The sequence below is a fragment of the Drosophila subpulchrella genome, chromosome 2L (genome assembly GCF_014743375.2).
Source record: "Drosophila subpulchrella strain 33 F10 #4 breed RU33 chromosome 2L, RU_Dsub_v1.1 Primary Assembly, whole genome shotgun sequence".
NCBI classification, from domain to species: domain Eukaryota; kingdom Metazoa; phylum Arthropoda; class Insecta; order Diptera; family Drosophilidae; genus Drosophila; species Drosophila subpulchrella.
The window spans coordinates 19416439-19438378 of NC_050610.1; the positions used below are offsets into that span (position 1 = coordinate 19416439).

At 40.3% G+C, this 21940-nt stretch overlaps 4 protein-coding genes across 4 annotated transcripts in view; 2 read left to right on the forward strand and 2 right to left on the reverse strand.

The window, feature by feature from the left end:
- Window positions 1-1520: 1520 nt before the first annotated feature.
- On the forward strand, window positions 1521-4154 carry LOC119547212 (probable ATP-dependent RNA helicase DDX23). The gene is made up of 2 exons (XM_037853962.1): window positions 1521-1687; window positions 1760-4154. The coding sequence occupies exons 1-2, from the start codon at window positions 1521-1523 to the stop codon at window positions 4056-4058; spliced, it is 2466 nt and encodes an 821-aa protein (XP_037709890.1). The 3' UTR covers window positions 4059-4154.
- Window positions 4155-4168: 14 nt separating this feature from the next.
- On the reverse strand, window positions 4169-6821 carry LOC119547213 (cysteine-rich protein 2-binding protein). Its single transcript, XM_037853963.1, has 5 exons — window positions 6412-6821; window positions 6201-6352; window positions 5973-6147; window positions 4639-5909; window positions 4169-4576 (listed from the first exon to the last, which is right to left on the reverse strand). The coding sequence occupies exons 1-5, from the start codon at window positions 6819-6821 to the stop codon at window positions 4221-4223; spliced, it is 2364 nt and encodes a 787-aa protein (XP_037709891.1). The 3' UTR covers window positions 4169-4220.
- A 2443-nt stretch (window positions 6822-9264) lies between these two features.
- Window positions 9265-21584, reverse strand: LOC119547167 (intraflagellar transport protein 46). The gene is made up of 5 exons (XM_037853894.1): window positions 21476-21584; window positions 18350-18528; window positions 11178-11285; window positions 10702-11110; window positions 9265-10372 (listed from the first exon to the last, which is right to left on the reverse strand). Exons 4-5 carry the CDS (start codon window positions 10906-10908, stop codon window positions 9305-9307), a joined length of 1275 nt encoding a protein of 424 aa, XP_037709822.1. The 5' UTR covers window positions 10909-11110; window positions 11178-11285; window positions 18350-18528; window positions 21476-21584; the 3' UTR covers window positions 9265-9304.
- The window catches only part of LOC119547168, a 45186-nt gene continuing 36279 nt past the window's right edge, over window positions 13034-21940 (forward strand). The window contains exon 1 of the mRNA XM_037853895.1: window positions 13034-13493. The gene's annotated coding sequence lies outside the window, so the exon portion shown is untranslated. The remainder of the gene's footprint in view (window positions 13494-21940) is intronic.

The following is a 21940-nucleotide window of genomic DNA, read 5'->3' on the forward strand; positions in this document are numbered from 1 at the left end:
TAAATAAAAAAATGTTAAAAAACAAGAAAGGAAGTTAGCTTCGGCAAGCCGAAGCTTATATACCCTTGCAGCTATAATTATTAAATTTAAAAACACAAAAAATGATATTCCCAATAGTATAAGATAATATGTCAAAAAACACCGAAGCTATAATTTGTTTCATATTATTTTCCTACCAATTTCCCGATCGTTCCTATGGCAGCTATATGATATAGTCGTCCGATTTTGATAAAATGAAATTCGAAATTCAGAACTAATTAAAAAATGTTATTTCCAAGCGTAGGAGGTTATATGTTAAAAAACACCGAAGCTATAATTTGTTTCATATTATTTTCCTACCAATTTTCCGATCGTTCCTATGGCAAATCGTCCGATTTTGATAAAATTTAATTCGAAATTCAGAACTAATTAAAAAATGTTATTTCCAAGCGTTGGAGGTTATATGTTGAAAAACACCGAAGCTATAATTTTTTTCATATTATTTTTCCACAAATTTTCCGATCGTTCCTATGGCAGCTATATGATATAGTTGTCCGATTTCGATAAAATTTAATTCAAAATTCAAAATAATTTAAAAATTGTTATTTCCAAGCTTAGGAGTTTATATGCTAAAAAACACCAAAGATATAATTTTTTTTCATTTTTTTGTCCGATTATTCCTATGGGAGCTATAAGATATAGTTGTCCGATCCGGCTGGTTCCGACTTATATACTACCTGCAAAAGATATAAGACTTTTGGGAAAGTTTCAGTCCGATAGCTTTAAAACTGAGAGACTAGTTTGCGTAGAAACGGACGGACAGACGGACAGACGGACAGACGGACAGACGGACAGACGGACAGACGGACATGGCTAGATCGACTCGTCTAGTCATGCTGATCAAGAATATATATACTTTATGGGGTCGGAAACGTCTCCTTCACTGCGTTGCAAACTTCTGACTGAAATCAATATACCCTCTGCAAGGGTATAACAAGAAGCAAAAACACTGCGAAATCTTGCGTCCTCTGTTGTTTTGATGTCATTTGTTATGGAAAATAAAGAACTCAAGGAAAAAAATAGTAAAAAAAAAACAATAAGTATCTTGTTTCTTATGGAAATGACCAGCAATGTATGTAGGGTATCAAGAGAATATAGAATAAAATGTTGTGTCTTCTTTTTCTTGTGTATTACAGTGGGAAGAATAAATATATATTTTATTGTCGCCAAAAGGTATTGTATTTGCTATATTTTATAAGGCCTTAGATGCTAGAGCTCTTAATTTAGTTAGCCTATAGCTATAACTTTAAGCTAGCTTTATATAAATAAATAAACAAATAAATGAATAAAATATTTTATAAAAATTTAAAAAATATGTCGGCCAAATGGCAGTTACTTTTAATTTTAAATAACCAATAGGGTTCTATCGATAGGTGTCTTGCTATCGATATTTTAGGCGTTAGTGTATTATCATCACCATCAGCTGTTTCTTCTGCAAGCCGAAAACGTTTACAAACCTTTAATTAATTTGGAAAAAAGCAATGGTTAACGACAAAAAGCGTCGATCTAGGTCGCGGGAGCGATACAGGGAGGATCGGCCGGCGGTGGGGAATCCCCGCGATCGCGAGCGGGACAGAGACCGTGCGAGAGAACGGGACCGGCAGTACGAGAGGGAGAAAGACAGACGCCAACGGCGGTCGCGTTCCCGGTGGGTTTCATTTAAATTAATGGTGAAATATGGTTTAGGTTCCCCAAATAATTGAACTCTTTCGCTTTCCAGGGAGGATCGCGGCAGGCGGAGGTCACCGGAACGTCAAAGGCCTCGGGAAAATGTCCGGGAGCGATCCAGAGAAAGAGAAGGAGGCGGACGACCTGGTGGTGGTGGTGCTGAAAAGAAGTTGAAGATGGATTCTGGTGATGGTCTACCCAAACCCTTAATAGTCGACGACGATGAGCTCCGGGATGAAAATGATTCCAAGCTGAAAAAGGAGCCCCTCTCGTTGGAGGAACTGTTGGACAAAAAGAAACGAGAGGAGGAGGCCAGGAGCAAGCCCGTTTTCCTCACCAAGGAGCAGCGGGCCCTGGAAGCCATCAAGCGGCGTCAGGAGGAAGTGGAGCGCCAGCGGGCCGCCCACGATGCGGCTCGTGAACAAATGGCCGCCGCCAGCAAGGTCAGCATCTCCATGGGCACGGCCATGGCATCGGGAGCTCCTCCACCGGCCATCATGGCACCGCCACCCAAACCAGATCGCCGGGAAAGAGGAGGCGGACGAGATCGGGGTGATCGAAACGATCGTGGAGAACGAGGCGATGACAAGCGGGCTGAGGATCTCACCCACAAGGACAAAGAGAAGGAACTGGAGGCCATTCGGGAGCGTTACCTTGGCATAATCAAGAAAAAGCGTAGGGTTCGCCGACTTAATGATCGAAAATTCGTTTTCGATTGGGATGCCGGAGAAGATACCTCCATAGACTACAACAATCTTTACAAAGAACGTCATCATGTTCAGTTTTTTGGCAGAGGAAACGTGGCCGGCATCGATATCAAGGAGCAGAAGCGCACCCAGAGCAAATTCTATGGTGATCTTTTGGAGAAAAGGCGAACCGAAGCGGAGAAGGAGCAAGAGAAGGTGCGACTAAAGAAAATGAAGCGAAAGGAGGACAAACAAAAGTGGGATGATCGACACTGGTCGGAAAAAGACAACGACGAGATGACCGAACGCGATTGGCGTATCTTTAGGGAGGACTACAATATCACCATCAAGGGTGGCAGAATTCCCAATCCCATTAGGAGTTGGAATGAGTCCGGATTCCCCAAGGAGATCATCGATATTATCGATAAAGTGGGCTACAAGGAACCCACGCCCATTCAGAGACAAGCTATCCCCATTGGTTTGCAGAATAGGGATATTATTGGCGTGGCTGAGACGGGTTCCGGTAAAACATTGGCTTTCCTTATACCTCTACTTTCTTGGATCCAGTCCTTACCGAAGATCGAACGTCTGGAAGATGTGGATCAGGGTCCCTATGCCATTATCATGGCTCCCACGCGTGAGTTGGCCCAGCAAATCGAGGAGGAAACAATCAAATTTGGGCAACCCTTGGGCATACGAACGGTGGTCGTTGTGGGTGGTTTGTCCAGGGAGGAGCAAGGTTTCCGCCTGCGATTGGGTTGCGAGATTGTCATTGCCACCCCTGGTCGTCTCATCGATGTGCTGGAAAATCGGTATTTGGTGCTCAACCAATGTACATACATTGTCCTCGACGAAGCCGATCGTATGATTGACATGGGTTTCGAGCCCGATGTCCAGAAGATCCTGGAATATATGCCGGTCACAAATCTGAAGCCCGATACCGAGGAGGCAGAGGATGAAACAAAGTTGATGGAGAACTTCTACACCAAAAAGAAGTACCGCCAAACCGTGATGTTTACGGCTACGATGCCTCCGGCTGTGGAAAGATTAGCTCGCTCGTATCTCCGGCGACCGGCTACGGTTTACATTGGATCCGTAGGAAAGCCAACGGAGAGAACAGAACAAATAGTCTACATGATGGGCGAGAACGACAAGCGCAAGAAGCTCATGGAAATCCTCTCGAGAAAGATCGATCCACCGGTTATTATCTTCGTCAATCAAAAGAAGGGCGCCGATGTGCTGGCTAAGGGACTGGAGAAACTGGGCTACAACTCTTGCACGTTGCACGGTGGCAAGGGACAGGAGCAGAGAGAGTACGCTTTGGCTGCTTTGAAATCGGGCGCAAAGGACATCCTGGTGGCCACCGACGTGGCTGGTCGTGGTATCGACATCAAGGATGTGTCCTTGGTTATCAACTACGACATGGCCAAGACCATCGAGGATTACACCCATCGTATTGGTCGTACGGGTCGTGCTGGCAAGACTGGTTGTGCCATCTCGTTCGTCACGAAGGACGACAGTGCTCTGTTCTACGACCTGAAGCAATGTGTAACCGCAAGTCCTGTCTCGACTTGTCCTCCGGAACTAACAAATCACCCGGAGGCGCAGCACAAACCGGGCACGGTGGTCACCAAAAAGCGCAGGGAGGAGAAAATATTCGCTTAAAATCGGCACATTTTAAGCAAAACTACTTTTAGGCTAAAACAAAAAATTAATAAAGTTGGATATGCCAATAGCTATTCCCTGGCATCCAAAATTTCATACATGAGATAGTTGTTTGATACTTTGAATTATAAATTCAGTACCATTTGTGTATTTGAACTGATCTCATCTCTGTAATCTCAAGAAGAAGGCATTTCTGCTCTGCTTGGAGTCCAGAGGCAAGTACTTGTCATAGAAGTCAAGGATGATTTCCTCCATCTTAAAGCCGAACTTCTGGTACAACATTACGGCGGAGTTGGTGGCAGAGACATGCAACGTTATGTCCTTGGACATACACGTCTGGATGAGATGGTACAGCATAAAGCTGGCGATGCCACTGCGTTGCCAACTAGGACGCACTGCCATGAAGGAGATATAGGCTTCATTATAACCTACATCGGGCACCAGGAATCCACAGCCGATGACTAGTTTTTTGTACAGGGCCACTACACTGTAGTCCGGATAGCTGAGACACTCACTCACTGCAATAAAATAGATTCACATAAGTAAAACGGTACGAATTTCTAGGAATAGGAAATCCTACCATCAATATTTGGCCAAAAGGAGTTCTGTAGCAATGCGTTCACTGCTGGAATGTGCTGCGGTCTCACAAAGCAAAAGTCGATAGTGGATCTCGTGGGATGAGATCCGTTCACGCGATGCTGCATCTCGCACATGAGTTTTAGCCATGGAGGAGCCATCGTTTCGCTCCGGAAGATAAAGGGATGGAGAACTCTCTGAGAGTAGGGCGACTCAAAAAGCTCGTACTGAGTACATCCCGCCAGACGGGCGTGGAAGGAACTTCTTGCATCCTGCCGCGAATGGGCCAAAAGTTGATATCTATCCAGTATTTGAGCCTGCTGATGACCCTGCATCTTTAAGCGTGCTCTGCCCAAGGGATCTATGTGCTCATCCAGGTTAAATATGGGGCGATTATGGTCCCTTTTCCATTTCCGAAGAGACAGTTTACGATATAAACGCCGCACATAGGCGGGTATGGATATTTGGCATTCCTGCTCCAGAGAAACAATTCTATGAAGTCGCTGATACAACTTCTGCTCCTCGTACACACTGATCAATTGAAGGTTTTCGCTGGGAATGGCAAGGTCATCGGATTCCTGAGCCTCCTGCAACCAAGGCCAATTTCTTCGGGGCTGTCTTACAAATCCACTTGGTTTGCAAGGCTCAATGAGAGGGGATGTTTCTTGTATCGCCTCATCCTCGTCTAGCATTTCCTCATCCAGTGGCTCTTCTTTAACGGTTTCACTTGCCTCTTGCGCCTGGTAATTGGTAACCTGCACTATCCGTGGCTGAAAGTCTGAGGATATTTCTTCATCCATCTGATCATTCTCTCCCTCGCCTTCTTTTTGCTCTTCACTGCTTTCAGTGGTAGCCTCCTCGGTTGAATTGGTTTTGGTATCATCTGTAAACTCTTCTTTGATGTGTTTGGTTCCCTTGACTTCTTTAGTGGTGCTTGGTATGCCAATACTTGTATCCATATCGTACAGACCTTCACTATTCGAAGGCGCCTGCAGCAACGGTTCGTTCATAAAGAAATCGCTCTTACCCACTCCAATCAGTGGAGGTGGCATTATGCCTGGTAGGCTACCAAACATGCTAAGATCATCGCCTCCCAGACTCTCAGCCAGGAAATCCATCAGACTGGCTTGAACCATGTTCAAAGGCTGATGCTGTGGTTCCTCCTCTGGCTCCTGAATAGGTGGAATTGTATTTTCTTGAGGAACTGGTGACGTTGGAATAGCCTCCTGTGGCACGGGTGGTGGCTTTACCTTCGGCGGGCAACCCATGTAGGGACTGCAAAAGAGAGAATTTGCAATAAGTATACAGAAGGGGATTTAAACAAGTTAAAAACCTTACATGGTGCGGGCACAGCCCTCTGCTGAATTGGTTTCATCAGCTTCCACCTTTATAGGCTGGGTTTTATCCTTGGTATGATCGGTAACTGAAATCTCGCTGCTGCAGCTGGTCTCATCCGTGGCGGGCAAACGTTTTTCATTGCGCAGTTGCAATCGCAGCAGTTGCTTTTTCTCATCTGGTGGGATAGGGTTTATAAGCTTTGTTTTTCCTAGCTTAAATAGAACTCACATTCTCGTAGGACGCTTCTTGGAGTCAGGAAGGGTTTGGCCAGTTTCCACCAGCCGTGCTCTTGAAAGACATCCAAACCCGACTGAAAGTACTCCGGACTGTTGTGGGATAGAGCTCCGGACACGGAACCAGTCCATTGCTTGCGGCGACGACTGAATAAGGTGAATATTTTAGTGATATTTTAAGAGACATTACCAATACGACCACTCACACATTGGATCCGAATATGTAGTTCCAGTTCTTGTCCACAAAGCTGATGATGTGGGTGCGCCAGTGGAAGAATCCGTGATGGCCCAAACCCTTCTGTTTGATGGACAGATTGTACAGCGTTAGGGTGAGCACCAGTAGCCAGGGAATCCTTTGGCGCACTATCACCTCCTTAATGGGTTCCAGCGAGGAGGGCACGGCTGAATCCTGCACTTTGTCCAACACGCACTTGACGCACGTGAACTCGAAGAAAATGTCGCCCAAAAGATCTCCAGGCGTGCTCGCATGTGGCAGGCACTTGATGTGCACCATTCGGCGGCACTCCTGGCACTCCAGGTAGTTGTCATCCTCCACAGCCATTTCACAGTACCTGCAGGGTCCTTGGGGCTCATCCCAACTGGCGGGCCGATTCATTTAAAGCGTTATTTTACAAAAAGGAATCTTTGTTTATTGAAAACGATGGTTTCTTCTTGCTCTCTCTCTCTCTTGACTGAACTGTCGCAGTTTGTTCAATCAAATCAAATAACAAACAAAAAACACCCTAAAAATACCAAAGCACGCTAAAAAATACTAGCAAGACAAACACATAGAAACTATCTAATGGGGGGTTTAAACTCTTCCTGATATCAAGTATAACTATTGGTATCGATATATGCACAATCGAATGCAATGACAGCGGTTGGCTTACCGGAATTTTCGGTATTTTATCGTACTATCATCTACACTAAAAACGGTCAGTTCGGCGCGTAAGGTATAACAAATTTAAACATAAATTAGGGAGGGGGGGTATCAACAAAATCAACATCAGATTAATATAAATACAATGTTTAATCTTATTTGTTTGTTTAGATAAATCAGTAAGCCGCATCAAAAATACTAAGCAATAAGAAAATACCAAAACATTCTCAGAATAAGCACCCTCTGGCGGTGGGTAGAGAATACACATAAGACATCTTAACGGATAATTGAATTTAAGTCAAATCTTGTATTATTTTTTCGTTTTTTATTTAGATACTTTTTAAACGTAGAGTTAAAGTTAATGTAATTGCCATTATTCGCTAATGACTTGTTGCATATTAATTAATTTACTATTAATGGCATACATATGTATGTAACATCCCATTCAGGAGGTGTTGTAGCTTGAGTATTGTTGCGGAACTAATATAAGTTATGAGGCTCATATGCGTGATAAAAATGGGAAATCGTTTTGAGACCATTCAGAAAAACTCGATACGTTTCCCACTACTATATTACTTTGTTAAAAATTCATGTTAAAAAATACTTTATTGATAATATAAGAAACTAATTTTACATGAGGCCATAGAAATTATTAATAACAAATTATATAAAAGATGGGTTAAACAATTCGATAGAGGCTAAATGCAATACCACATTAATAACTACAACCCTCCGAAGTTCACTTCACATACAGAATCCGCCTGATTTGTGCAGTCCCAAATTGTCGGTTGATCAAACATGCGTCTTTCACGCCCTCCGCCCACCCTCCATTGGCGATGCAACGAAAATGACATTAATGGGCTCTTTACGGCTTACGCATAATTAAGGCCGTTTCCGCCAGACTCGGGCTTTGGACTTGGGCTCACTCTGGGCTTTTGGCCTGGCCAACGTGTTGTCTTAAGCGGGCCTAATTAGGCATCGCCGGCTGTTCTGTTCGGCTGGCGCTGTTGCTTCTGCTGCTGTTGTGTGTTTGATGAAGTGCATGATTGGTTTACGGGTCCAAATGGGGATGGACGACCTGCCACGGCCGTGTTTTCCCAGCCCCCATAGATAGGCAGCGGTTAAAAGAACTTTAGGATGCTCAGTCGCCAGTTATGGCTTTACAGATTCATCAACCTTTTTTTTATAAAAGAATATTGTTAATTTTTCCCTCGTTGGCAAAATGTTTTATGCTTGCAAGGAGTAAATTTAGAAATTATTTAAAATTCTTTTTAAAATATTTTGTATTAAATGTTAAATGCAATTTTTGTTTTGTCCTGTCTTGATTTTATGTTAAAATGAATGGTGTTGAATTGAAACCATTCAACTTGGATGTCTGCCACCCTCGCGGAGATTTTCATTTCATTCGCGACTGCCCGCTGGCAAATAAAAAAATCTCGGAAAATATGGTGAAACAAATTAAATTTGTATGGCTGGCAAAAAGTACTCCACTAAATTATGGCTTAAGAAATTTAAATCTTTTTGTTATACGAAAGAGTGAATTGTTATGTTGCTTGTAAAACAATATGTTGCATTAAGTCCACGGTAAAATATTTGCTGTGACTCAAAGGCTATTTGCTATATGGCCCCTTTTAGTATGCTTGACAAATTCGATAGAATCACTTACCGTTTATGACACTTACAGATGTGATGCTGGTAAGTATTTGATTGGCTACCCATTTTGTTCATAAGAACCATTTTTTCTTTCAATCCGTAGACTTTTTCCACCTTTCGTACTCCCCTCTTGGGCCACCCCATAACATCAAACACGACAAGGTTATGGGTTGACCGCTTTCCGAGCGATTTAAGGCCAGGTCCTGGAACAAAGAGGAAAGGTACGCGAAAAATATAAAGGCATCCCCATCGAGAGGGGCAAACAAACGCCGTCTGGCTGTCACTTAATCGAAGCCATTAGCGTTATTAGTGGGGCCGGTACCAGCCGATGCACTGAGAAGTAAACTTTGATATATGTATGGTCAGTAATTTGAATAATACAATTTTAAATTTATAATGAATATGGTTACCTTTGAATCGAACGAATTTTTTGTTTGAATACTTGATAATGTTTTTATTTTCTTAAAACATTCAATTGATATATATATATATTGTTTAAATATGGTTTATTTTTTTCCTTAAATGTTATATGTATTCCATATAATCTGAGTCTTATTTTCAAAACATTATTCCCACGCCTGGCTGGCGGCCAAGTAGAGAGCAAAGAGTGTCTGGACATTGTGGATGTAATCCGCCTGAGACTCCAAGGGTCCTTCCACTCCAAACCTCTCGCAAAGCACTCTCACATAGTCAGCTAGGGATATATTCTGCTGCAGACAGGATCTGTAGGCCTGATCTAAGGCATTCTTAGTCTCGTTATCGCCAAAAGATCTTGGCCAATCCTCTAAAAGAGCATCTATATCCTTTCTGGGCTGAGCATCGTACATAGCTTGAGTCATATGAACTTGTTCAACTTCAGAGATCCATTTATCTATATCCTTGCCCGAACGGGCGGTGGGAATTAGAGAGGCCGAGGTGGCATGACGGGGATTACGACCCATGCTTCCGCTTAGTACCGATCGAAGTTTCATATTCAGGAGACTGGGTTCACTTTGGGTACCAGACGGTTCGTCGAGCAACCATAGGCCCAATTTCTCCAAGTGATCATTCAACTCCTTTTGACGTTGCGGTTGCAAAAGTGGAGGAGCCTGAACTTTTAGAAGGGCATCCACATCGCCCACAGCGGGCACAAACTCCGGGATGAAAGGTTGCAGATGAAATGGGGTATCGATCGTTTGTGGGGTGTACTTAACGATATAGGGAAACAGTTCCTTGAGTTCCCCGGGCAAGGAGAGTTCTTCCCATTTATCCGGACTCATGTTGAAGGATTGTTCTTCCTGTCGCTCGGATCTTCCGGCTCCGCCAGCACTGCTCCTCATGGGCAGGGTTAACTTATGGTGCGGCAATTTGGCACCACCTCTTGCCCCTCCGGATCCCAATCCTCCACTCATGGCAGCCTCCTCGCTGCCGGAACTCATGGTGTCATCCGGCACTTGCTTGGAACTCCGGTTGCTTCCCGGACGCTTTTGGGGATGAGGTCCGGGCACCAGACCCGTCATACCCACACCCATGGTCATTCCCTGGGGCAACTGCATCTCGCTGTCATCGTCATCATCGCTGTCCTCCGCCTCGTCATCGTGGTCAATGATGTCCTGGAGTAGGCCATCGTCATCTGTAGAGTTGCTTTGGAATTGCTAGGAGGGAAGAAAGATACATGTGTTTACGAATAGGATTGTAAGAAAAAGGGAATGCTTTTCGGATTGAATATAAAATAACCCAATTTATGCGCATTTTAAATTTTGAGAGAACTTTACTTAAAGAAACTCCTATTAAGATGATACTACTAGAACTAATTGAGGATATTGCGATTTTTTAAAAAAATAAAATAAAAACCACGGATGTTTTTCAGATGGGTAACTTTAGATTAGTAAGACTTCATTCATTAAATTAAACTTTTTTCTATACGAATTTATGTATCCTTTTTCATTTACGGAATTAACCGAAAAAATTCATTACCACTCACCATTCGACGATGCCTGCCCGCGGCTGCTCTTTGTGCACCTCCAGTGGCGCCTCCTGCCCCCCTTTCTCCGCCCATGGCTCCTCCGCCCGTGGCTTCCCCTCTGCCACCTCCTGGTCCACCATTACGCGGCTCCATTTGAACACTGCTCAGATGCTTGGAGTCGGGCCCGCTGATTGTGATCTCCTCATCGTAGAAGTTCATGGCCATGGCCAGCTGCGAGGACCAGGATTCAGATTCAAATAGCTCTCCAGCTGCGAGTCCTCTCGAGCTATTCAATTTCCTTTCCCCGTTTCTGTGCCCACTTCCTGGTTTTCCGCGAAAATCCGCACAACACTTGTCTTCCAATTTTCCGCTCCTTTTGCAGGTGCTGGGTTCTCGTCCTTGTTTCCTTCCTTCAGCGCGGAGTTTTCTTTTTGACAAAATTTTCGGGATTTTCAGTGTTTTCCGTTTTGTTTTGGCTGCTTTTACCTGCTTACCTGCTGGAAAGTTGTCAATTGCTTTGGCCAATGCCAGTGTCGATGTCGATGTGGTCGTCTTGACAACGTAACCCAGAATACACTGGGAGAAAATCTATGTCCCTGCAGCTAGAAAAATATAATCAGTAATCGTTAGAATTTTTTTAAAATAACATCTGAAAAGCAGTTTTGTGAAATTAAATTTAAAGAATACCATAATAATACCTAGAACGCATTAAACCTACTTATTATATTGAAAGGTTCTTAGCAAAATTTTAAATATTTTTTTATTACACAATTTTTTTCTCAATGTATGGAGTGGTTGTTATTGTGATATCCTTTTTGGCCTGCGAAAACATTTACAGCTGAAACATTTGCCCTTTGTTATGGGCCAGGGTTTTAATTACATTCAATTTTTGAACCGATTTACCATCACTCGCCGTTCGGCCGGATTCCATTTAAATAATTTGTTGCTACTGTTTAAAGGGCGGTTTATGGCGGCGATTCATTAATGAACATGCGAAATTTTGTACACTTCTTAAAGGGCTTGTGAAAGGCCTAACCAAATTGGTTTACATTAACATAAGGCGCCAGCTTCAGTTTTCCTTGAAAATGGCCACACATTTTTAAACATTCTATGTGGGTTTTTTTTTAGATAAGGCTTGGATATTCAAGAATGTTTCCCACATATTGATAATTTCATTTTTGTTAAGCTACAATACAACTTTATTTTTGACAGGAACAGGCTGATACCGAGTTTTAACCATTCTGTCTTGTGTTCGGAAGATAAAAAGTATAAAAACCCCCAAAGAGATATCTATTACTTAAAAGTGTTTCATGAATGCAGGGTGTCTTAATAAAATTGTATGATTCTTAGTGTATCTTAAATTCTTTATAATTTCTAAATGTATTTTATTAAACAATTAAAGTATCATAAAAATCACAGCCTTAACCACATAAGTTCATTTTGAAGAGTTTTTTAAATTCAAAATAATATAATAAAATGATTACTGATGACTTTCTTTATTTATTATATGCATCATAATATTCTTAGTTGTTTTAAAACAAATTCATCCCTTTACTTATAAATCTTTTTAAACTACGTCCATGTCATCCATTCACACTTTTTTACACGCTCCCACACTCATTTCCCTCTCTCTCGCTCACGAGCAACAACAGTTCGAGCAAGAGAGAGCCACATAGGGGAAATTGCTTCGACTTTGTGATATCCTCTACTCCATAGCATATTGCAAAAACTTTAAGCGTTGCACTTTCAATAGCCATATAATGTTAGGTTTGTTAATATTAAAATATTAAATATCTATAAATACTTTTATGTGCTTTGTAAGGTTTGAATATCGCCCACAACACAAAATATTTTTTTGTAATTAATAATCTGACAGCTTTTTTAAAACCATTTTATTTTCAATACTTAAGTTAAATGTAAAGTTAACACGTACGTGAACAGTTTAGACTTGCTCAAACTTAAAACATGTAAGGCCAACAATTTTTCTAAAATTTGTTGTTGTTGAATGACATTTTAAAACGAATTTTTAATTTAATTTACTTTGTGTATGTGGCCAATATCAAGGTAAAAAGAGAAATGCACTTTTGTGGAATTTAAGTATCTGATCTAATTTTAAATGATTTGCACTGCGACTGTTTCCAACTATTTCCCTTGTTATCCTATTAACTTCTTGATATCTCCTTCTCACTGTTGCAGGACTTAGCCAAAAACAATATACCCTGTTACCTTACGATTAATGGGTAAACCGAGAGAGCGCTAACATACGCCCTGTTGGCCAGCATTCTGTTAACATGCTGTTAACGGGGATCACTTGTTTTCGTTGCCATCCATCGGCATTCAGTTTTTGAATCTTTTGCTGTGCGGTGGTTCGAGATTCAAGTGTTCAGATTCGAATTTCGTCTTTCGGGTGCGCGTACATTGGTGCCGTTTTATCACGCTATCTCAATAACAGCGATAACAGCAGCAACATTGGCCACTAATTAAATGCTGAAGTGTCTGTGTGTGTCAATTGAATCTGTACGACTTTTGATTGAATTAAATTAAATTACAAAATACAATAGCAATTTGCAATTAACGGTAATTAAGCCGGACCAGTGCGGCAATTTGAACCATTTGATCGGGTGCCAAAAAAGATATTTTATACACACACTCCATTTTTTGTGGATAATTAAAAGGACAGTGGTGCTTGTCATTCCTTCCGGTGGAGTGAGTGCGTGTGCAGTGGTTGTGGAGGAATTTCTCATTAAAGCGGCGCTAAAAGGATTACGAACCCGTTCATCTTCATCAGACCCGCAGCGGACCAAATAGCGGTAAGTTGCCGGGGATTCCCCCACATACATACATTTTCATTATCACACGGAAAGAAACTCAAAACAAAATATGAAATTGAAGATAAAATTACACAAAAGAAATATAAATAAATTTAAGACCGCCATATTTGTATGCGTTCTGACGGATTCATAATATCAATAATATTATCTTGAGAATATTTTTAAAAATGTTTTAATTTACGAAATTTGTTTACTGCTTATATATATGAAAATAATTTAACCTATATCTCACTGTGCACATCCTTTTTATGTTCTGGCTTTTCACGCGACCCTCGCAAGAGTTAAAAAGGGTTGACCATGTGCCGTGGGTCAATATGCTTTTGTTGAGGTTAAACTGTTCTTGGAGGATACAAGTCCCACCTCTCATTTACCACCCACATGCGAGCCAAACAATGAAAACCCCCGAAAAAGTTGCCGGCAATAAAACGAAATTGTTTTGAATTATTGAGATCTGAAAGCGAGCGGCCTGTAACCGGATGGTCCCTTTCTGGTGTAGCCTTTTTTTTATTTTGTTTAAATATAATTTATTTTTGGCGCATTTATGGCCAGGACCTCGGGACCCGGAAAAGGACTGAGCACTCTTATAGGTGTCTGGGGGCATTAACGGTTAACATGTTTGCGGTTCTTGATTGCTGCAAAGTCCTTTTATCAGCCCATAAAACGAGGGTCGCCCAACTCCTGCCACACATTTTTGGGGCCATATGTTGTTGGGCGTGAGGAAGTTCCAGGGGGGGTGTATGTTGTGGTTTCTGCAAATTGGCGAAAGGTTTTATAGAGTTCTGCGGAGTAACGACCAGTTTATCAATTCTGTATGCAGCATTAGTCAACGAACGATAAGAGTTGTATGCAAACTCGAAATCGGGTCGATGCACTGACAACTAAAACGAAGGAAAAGTCTGGATAAAGATGTATAGGGGAATGATTAGAAGTTATTTACTATATCAAATAATTTTAATTTTTAATAAAATAATAAATAATAATGTGTAATATAATAATAACTTTTCTTTTAGTACATTGCATTTAATTAATTTTTGTATTTTCCATTTATATATGACTTAAATGGAAAATTCCCCCCTGATCTCAAAGCTAGTTCGCCTTGGTTAATTTCTCCAAATATCTTAGTTAATAGCTCAACATCAAGCTTTCCACTTGGCAGCATAAATATACTTCACATACAAACTTGGGTTTAATTAACCGAAAAACCCTGCTTCCATTAATATCGACTTGAAGGGCATCATTTTCGCTTTCGCTTCCCACCAAAACTCAATTGCAACCTTTAGCCAATATTGAGATTCATTTGCAGCGTTGAGAATCCAATTTCTTGGCCAAGACGGGAGCGTCTGAGGTTATTAGCTGGCCAACCGCATCCAGCATTCGACAGCCCTGCGTGGCTAATTAATTTCCATTCAGTAAATGGAAATGCGTAAACCATAGAATGCCGCAAATTAATTTCCCGAGAAAACGAGCGAAAGAGAATCAGACAGACAGATAGACGTTGAGCAGAATGTAGCTGTTATATCAACAAGGAGTAGGTATTACAAGACAGTGCGTTACATTGATACAATATTTAAAAAAAAGTGCATCCTAAGAAATTTCAAAATTAATATTATTAAGTTTGAAAAGCCGAAAACTTGTAATTTATGCGTTTTAAAAACGTAATAAAAAGTTGTAGTGGAATGAAAAACAGCTTCCTTACAAATGTGGCTTAGAGATTAATATTCTTAGTAAAAGTATTTATAAAACGGTAATGTCTTAATTTATTTGATACCTTAGACAAAAATGTTCATGCCTTAATTTATTAGATATACACTGTACAGAACAACCATTTATTTGCGGGCAATATAAATTCCTCGAGTTTTCTCAGCCATTTTTATTTGTATTTGCGGTCTGGACGACTGCTGCTGTTTATTGTAATTTTTTATGGTCCAGCCATGGTTTTTCTTGGCCTCATAACTAGCGACTGGCGACTTCGACCTATATAAGTGATTCTATTGTGCCCATCGTGCTTTGGACATTTCCCAGCCAAGGCCTAAAAGCAGACACTAGCAAACATTTCCACTTTCGCTTTTCATTGTGTGTGGCCAAAGAAAATAAAGGAAAGCCAACAAAAATGTTTGCTTATCTCTTTGCCTACACATTTTTATGTGTGTTGTGCCATTGTTTCTGGGCTCTGTTTGTTGATGGGTGTCGGGGCTTAAGGATTCGCTCTTTTCGGATTTTTTGGATAGTCATCAGCATGCAGAGCCACATGGCTCCTCCAGCCACCCACCTCCAACCTTCCATCTCCCAATCCCCATCCTACCCCTAATCTTCTTCAAGTTCAGCGAAAGCGAAAACATGAAGGAGGGTCACCATAAAAAATGAAAATCGTCCTACGGTTGAAAGTTTGTCGTTTACCCGCAGAGGCAGCGAATTATGCCAGATTGGTTTTTATTTAAATTAGTTTTAGATTCCCTCGTCTGAGGCGAAGTCTCCAATGTTCGCTGAAGTGTTAAAACAGAGGATACAGAAATTGATTTTTGGTCTGAGATTGAGAACTTGAGGCGGCTTCCATTGCCATTATGGCCAACTCAGCTGTCCCCAGACCCCAAAAACGGGGTTCCGCAGAAGTTTGGCCCCAGACACGAATAAATAAACAATATGGTTGGCTTTGGGCGGCAGAGGAGTCCGATTTCAGTGTCGCCTATCAATGACAAATTGCACATGATTTTTACTGCCTAGCAAGCAAATGTTTTCATACGCCGACTGCTGTGGCAAACTCTTTGGGTGTTCTATTATTCGTTTTATTTTGATTGTCTCTCCAAGTGTCAGAGCACCCCTTTTCAAGAGAGTCAAGTAATAATGACAGTTTATTAAATGCCAATTCAGATCCACATCGGATAGCCCATGGAAAGTTCGGCAAACAGCAAATAACAAACACACACACAACTCTTGATTGTCGGGCAAACTTTTTTCGTTAACCTTTTCGGCTGACCCGGAGTCTCTTTCTCATCAGCATAATCCCAGGGGATCCGAGGGGCTTGGGAGGGGCGGTGGAACACACACAACTTTCCCAAGCCAATTCATAAAATAACATCCACACACCCAGCCACTCAAAGATAACTTTGGTAAACATCTCTGACTGCAGAAACATCTCTTTCCAAGTCGTTGTATCATTTATCACAGCTTACACACCAAAAATATCATTTACATGGCAAAGGCTGTGAAAACAGAAAAGTGAAATGAATTATGTTGGAGGCGATGAAGTTATCATGGGGCTATCAACGCCACAGAGGCGGAAACCGTTCAAGTTGTCAATGAGATTGATTATTCAAAAGGCGGAAAGGCGCCAGGCACTTCCTCAGGTGACAATTAATGATAAATGCATTTTCTAAGTCACTACAAAGTGGCAAGTTATGTTTATGAACTCGAAAACTGGTAAACATTTGTTAAATTTCATCAAAGAAATTGTATTAAATTGTTTACACAAAATGAAATAAATTGATATAGTTTTAGAGCTTGAAATCAATCGATTTAAAGAAGGCAGGGAATCTGTAAACATAAAATGAGCGGAAAAGTCTACACCCATTGGAAGGAGAAAGTCTAAAATTACTTGCTGATTCTTTGACTCTATCAAAACTATTAAAATTCTGGGTATATTTTAAATACCGTTTCTAACCAAAGATATTTTAATTATAGTCTTTTTGTAAATGAGCAAGCAAAACTAGATCAAGTTCGTCAAACTTTATCTCTTCTTTAAATAGGTTTCCATCAATAACCGCAAACTTACTTTATCAAAAACCATCTTAAATCACAGTTGCTAGATGAAACTTTTTTTTGCTTGTTCTGCCTTACTCTGGAACTTGTTAATAACCAATTTCTAAGCAAAGTTTTTATGTCTTTGATTGTTATGTCTTCGCCGATGCTCTGCTCTATCATATCTCTTTCGCTTTGTCATTCTCTGGCATTTCCTATAAACAGTTTTAACGCTTTTTTGTTCTATTCTTTTGCCACCACATGATTGTTATTATTCTGACCCATTTTGCTCGGTATACATACTTAGTGTGATTTTCAATTACCAAATTACTGACCCCAAAAACAGATTGCTAAACATGCTCAAACAATATTCCATAACTACTCTGTGCTTTGTATACCAACCACAAGTCGATTGCTTTATCAGCAAAAAGTCAAATGGAGCAACATAAGAAACATTTAGAGGCGAAGAAAACAAATATATTGACTTGGAAATGGAATTCGATCCCTATGCGTATCAATATCAATAGAGGTGGCCTAGTCAAGTGTATGGGGGTCTGTGTTTGCTTTTGATAACCTATCTATAAGAACCAAAAGAACCAAACCCCCTTAAAGACCAGTCCCCTTGGGCTCCTCTATTAAGATTGCGGGCAATACAAAAAAAATCGCTGTCGATTAATTTCGATTCCCTCATGTTTATTTTTTCCAGAAACTTATGAGCTCATCACTGGCTTGGGCAGGTTGACGCTAACGATTTGAATACTTAGCTTTATTTGCTTAACTTATCAGTCAAAGTAATACACAAAAACAAAATTCAGGATTTAAAAATTAATCAACTGAATTGATCAAATTAAATTATTACCAACGTATATTTAACAAATTAAATAATTTTCTATGGGATGGAATCTAACTTCTAAATAATTCTTTAGATGTTTTCTTTCTTTAATTTTCTTTTTTGAAGTCTAGAAACAGTATATTTTTGTTAGGTAGAGTTGTTTTCAATGCAGAGATATACAGATATCATTTCTCCGAACCTTTATTTTATTTTGCAATATGTTGGGGCAGTCGGTTGTTGTTGACTCTTCGCTGAGTCAGTTCCTTACCGTTCTGTTCTTTCCGCTGCCTTTGTTGCTGTTCGACTTTTATCATTTTGATGTCATCGAGCGGGTTCTTGTGCTCATAAAGAATCGTCTTACGGTGTTTGCTTCTTATGAAACCTTTTCCATCCTCCCTTCTTGATTCCTCATTCTTGTTGTTTGGCCCGAGTTAGTTGAGGCGTCAGCTGGTCGCACCATAATTTTAATTAAAAATCGCTTAAAATCCTTGGAAAATTGTTTATTAAAAAGAAGACGAAGATTAAGATGCATAGATAGAATAGGCAAAGGGGGTTTGGGGAGGTGACTGAGTGTCAACACGTGCCAAATTGTTCGGATGTGTGTTTTGTATCTGGGAAAAGTTTGGAAAACTTTAGGAAGAACAAATTGAAAGCGTGGAAAGTTTCAGCGGGCTAAAGTATCTGCAAGATAGGAGAAAACGAAAAACTGAGCTTGAAGTTTTTATGCGCATGCAGTTGGTTCTTTATCTTGTTTTGCCTAGTTGTGTGACACTTTGCCGTATTAACATAAACAAATAGATACAAATTTCATAATTGCTCAATTGTTTCAGGTTGTAGTCCACATTCCACTGCCAACTCTTTCGCACTGCCTGGTTGTGAGGTGTGTCACCAGGGCGTATGATGAATTTGACGCACGTGCATGTCACACGTCACTGTGGTGGTTGTTGTGCGACTCGTTGTAGTTGCTGTAGGTATGCTTTTGTTATCCTGTCAGGATACGCTGATATGGCGTTGTCAACATGCTGCACGTACCGTGGGCTTCCCCTTTCATATCCTTACAATTAAGCGGCAAATTTAGTTTGCCATTGTGCTTGGTAACACGATGAGAACCATAATCCGGCCAGCGGAATCGCGAATTAGCTAGTATAGATCTGAATCGGGTACGTTATCTACATTGATGGTCAAAACTAGTTGAACATTCAGTTAAAATAAAAATATACATATTTATATACACTGGTCGGCATATGTATTTTGACAAAACAAAAGTTAAGTATACTCATAACTTGAATTTACTTCTTGTAAACTATAGGCATCAATGGAAAGGTAATGTCAATGCCGTTTGAATGATACAATGCATTTCTTTACCCATTCAGTATTTATTGAAAAGGACGAATTTGTGTAAATCAACTTTTAAATTTTTTTTAAAAACTTTTTTCCTCGACTTGAAAACTTAAATTTTTTGATGCAAAAAGTTTCTTCAAACAAAAATAATAGTAACTGCAAAAAGAATTTTTCAAAAATCATTTTCCTTATATTTTTTATGATTTTTTGAAGGTGACAATGTCGGAAAAAATTTGTATGAAAAAGAGAAAAATATGGCTCAAATGCCTGTTTTTAAGCATTTTCAAAAATTCATAAAAAATATAAGGAAAATGATTTTTGAAAAATTCTTTTTGCAGTTACTATTATTTTTGTTTGAAGAAACTTTTTGCATCAAAAAATTTAAGTTTTCAAGTCGAGGAAAAAAGTTTTTAAAAAAAATTTAAAAGTTGATTTACACAAATTCGTCCTTTTCAATAAATACTGAATGGGTAAAGAAATGCATTGTATCATTCAAACGGCATTGAAATTACCTTTCCATTGATGCCTATAGTTTACACGAAGTAAGTTCAAATTATGAGTATATTTAACTTTTGTTTTGTCAAAATACTTATGCCGACCACTGTAGGTTTTACAATTTATTTTGTATTATATAGGGCTATTAAAGAAAAAATCTTAATCTGTTCCATTTAAATTTCCGTATAGTATTATAAAAAGATAGCCATGACCATCTCTTTTTTCTTTTACATATTTAAAATGTTCTGATAACGTTCTTTAACTGTAGTGTAAATAATTAATTTTTAGTTCCGAAAAAGGGTATTCAGAATTTTAAATTTTTTTTTACAATTCCTTCCAACCGATTCCCACTTGTGTATTTTTATGTAGCACTTCCCGTTGCTTGTTCGTGCATATTTCAATCAAATTTGCTGTTGCTGCCGTTGTTGTTATGCCTGCGGCTTACACAGACAAATGCAGGAATTATCATACGCACCGTTGACCCAAATTTTTTAAACCAAACCAACGAAAACACCCTTGAATCAGCAAGACACAATGACGAGCCCACATGGCGAGGCAGAGTCATTCCAAAATAATATATTTGGCAGCACGTGCGGCATAGAAAGAGAGGGCATGTTGGTAGCTGAAAAGAGATAGGGATAGAGGCCAGAGGGTTGCCATTCATTATGCTTAGTTTTTGGGGCGCGGTTTTGTCCCCTCGAATTGGGTCAGCCCCTCCAAGTGGCCCCCAACAATATATGCAGTTTATATATTGTATAAAATATAGTCTAGCATAATGGAATGGCATTTTGCAGCGGGTTAGTTTCATATTCTCATCTAAGTTGGCCCTCGAGGGCTCACACTGATTCGCATTCTCATCCTCTGTCTTTGCTCATTAGGAGAAAATGCGCGACTTTCACTCGGCCCTGCCACTTTAGCCTGCTTTTAGGCGCTTCGGCTAATTATGAGGGAAAATTCGTCCAACATCTGCATTGCCCATGCCATGCCCCCTTTTTTTTCCTGGCGAAAGTGTTGGCAAGTGAACTCAGTTTTCGTGGATGCATTTTATTTACGACAAAGTCAGCTTGCCGCCAGCTGTGTGCCACAAGATTTGATGGTGCAAGTGAGGGGTTTTCGAGGGGTCTGCAAAGCTAAGAGCAATGGATGTGGCAAATTGTCTTTTTGGCAGAGGGGAGAGATTAATTTATAAGCATTTTTAGGAAGTTCACTTAGCAAGAAAGGGGTTAAGAACTGGGGCTTTCTTCTAAATTGCATTGTATTACAATGTAGTGAAGTGGTGGCTTGCGGTTTTGAAAAGTAGAAAGTGGACAACGAATTGGTTAAGCCATCTATGTGGTGCAAAAAATATTAGAGTTTTGTTTTATATTTAAAGGAATTGCAAAAATTATCTCGAATTTGTTTTAATTTAATTGGAAGCTTGCATTATGTTTTTATTCTTTTTATAATGACTTCGAATAAATATTTTACTTGTTAGAAATATAGAAAAAATCTTAAGGCATCTACTACCTAGAGGTTTCGGGTCGCCTAACAAATTTTCTTAATTTTTAATGGCGCTTACCAAGTATTTTTTCCCATCAACAACAACCACTCCCTCCAATCCGCATTCCATCAGTATCTGTTCAAAGATCTGTCTTTCAGGCCAAAGACCCTATCGAAAGTTGATCACTTGAGCAGCTAAATGCCTTGTCTTCTTGTCTTGTCTTGCCTTGTTTAATTTCTGGCCAGCAGCTAACAAAGACTAGATTTTGACAGCTCTTTCTCTCCGCTGGCCATAAAAGGCAGACCAATGAGCCTTACATAATCCCGCTGGCCATTGAGCATTTCTCGCACATGGCGCTGCTGCCCCATTGTTTGTCTGTCATTATTAATCCAATTAGTAATTGTATTATAGAATGTGGAGCGGCGAGGGCGGAGGCGGGGAAAAGTCGCGGGTTGCACAACCCAGAAACGTGCCCCAAAGGAAATTGGGTCGTAATGCGGCACGAGACCGCGAGCGGCGAGAATCGAAACCACTTGCAGCAAA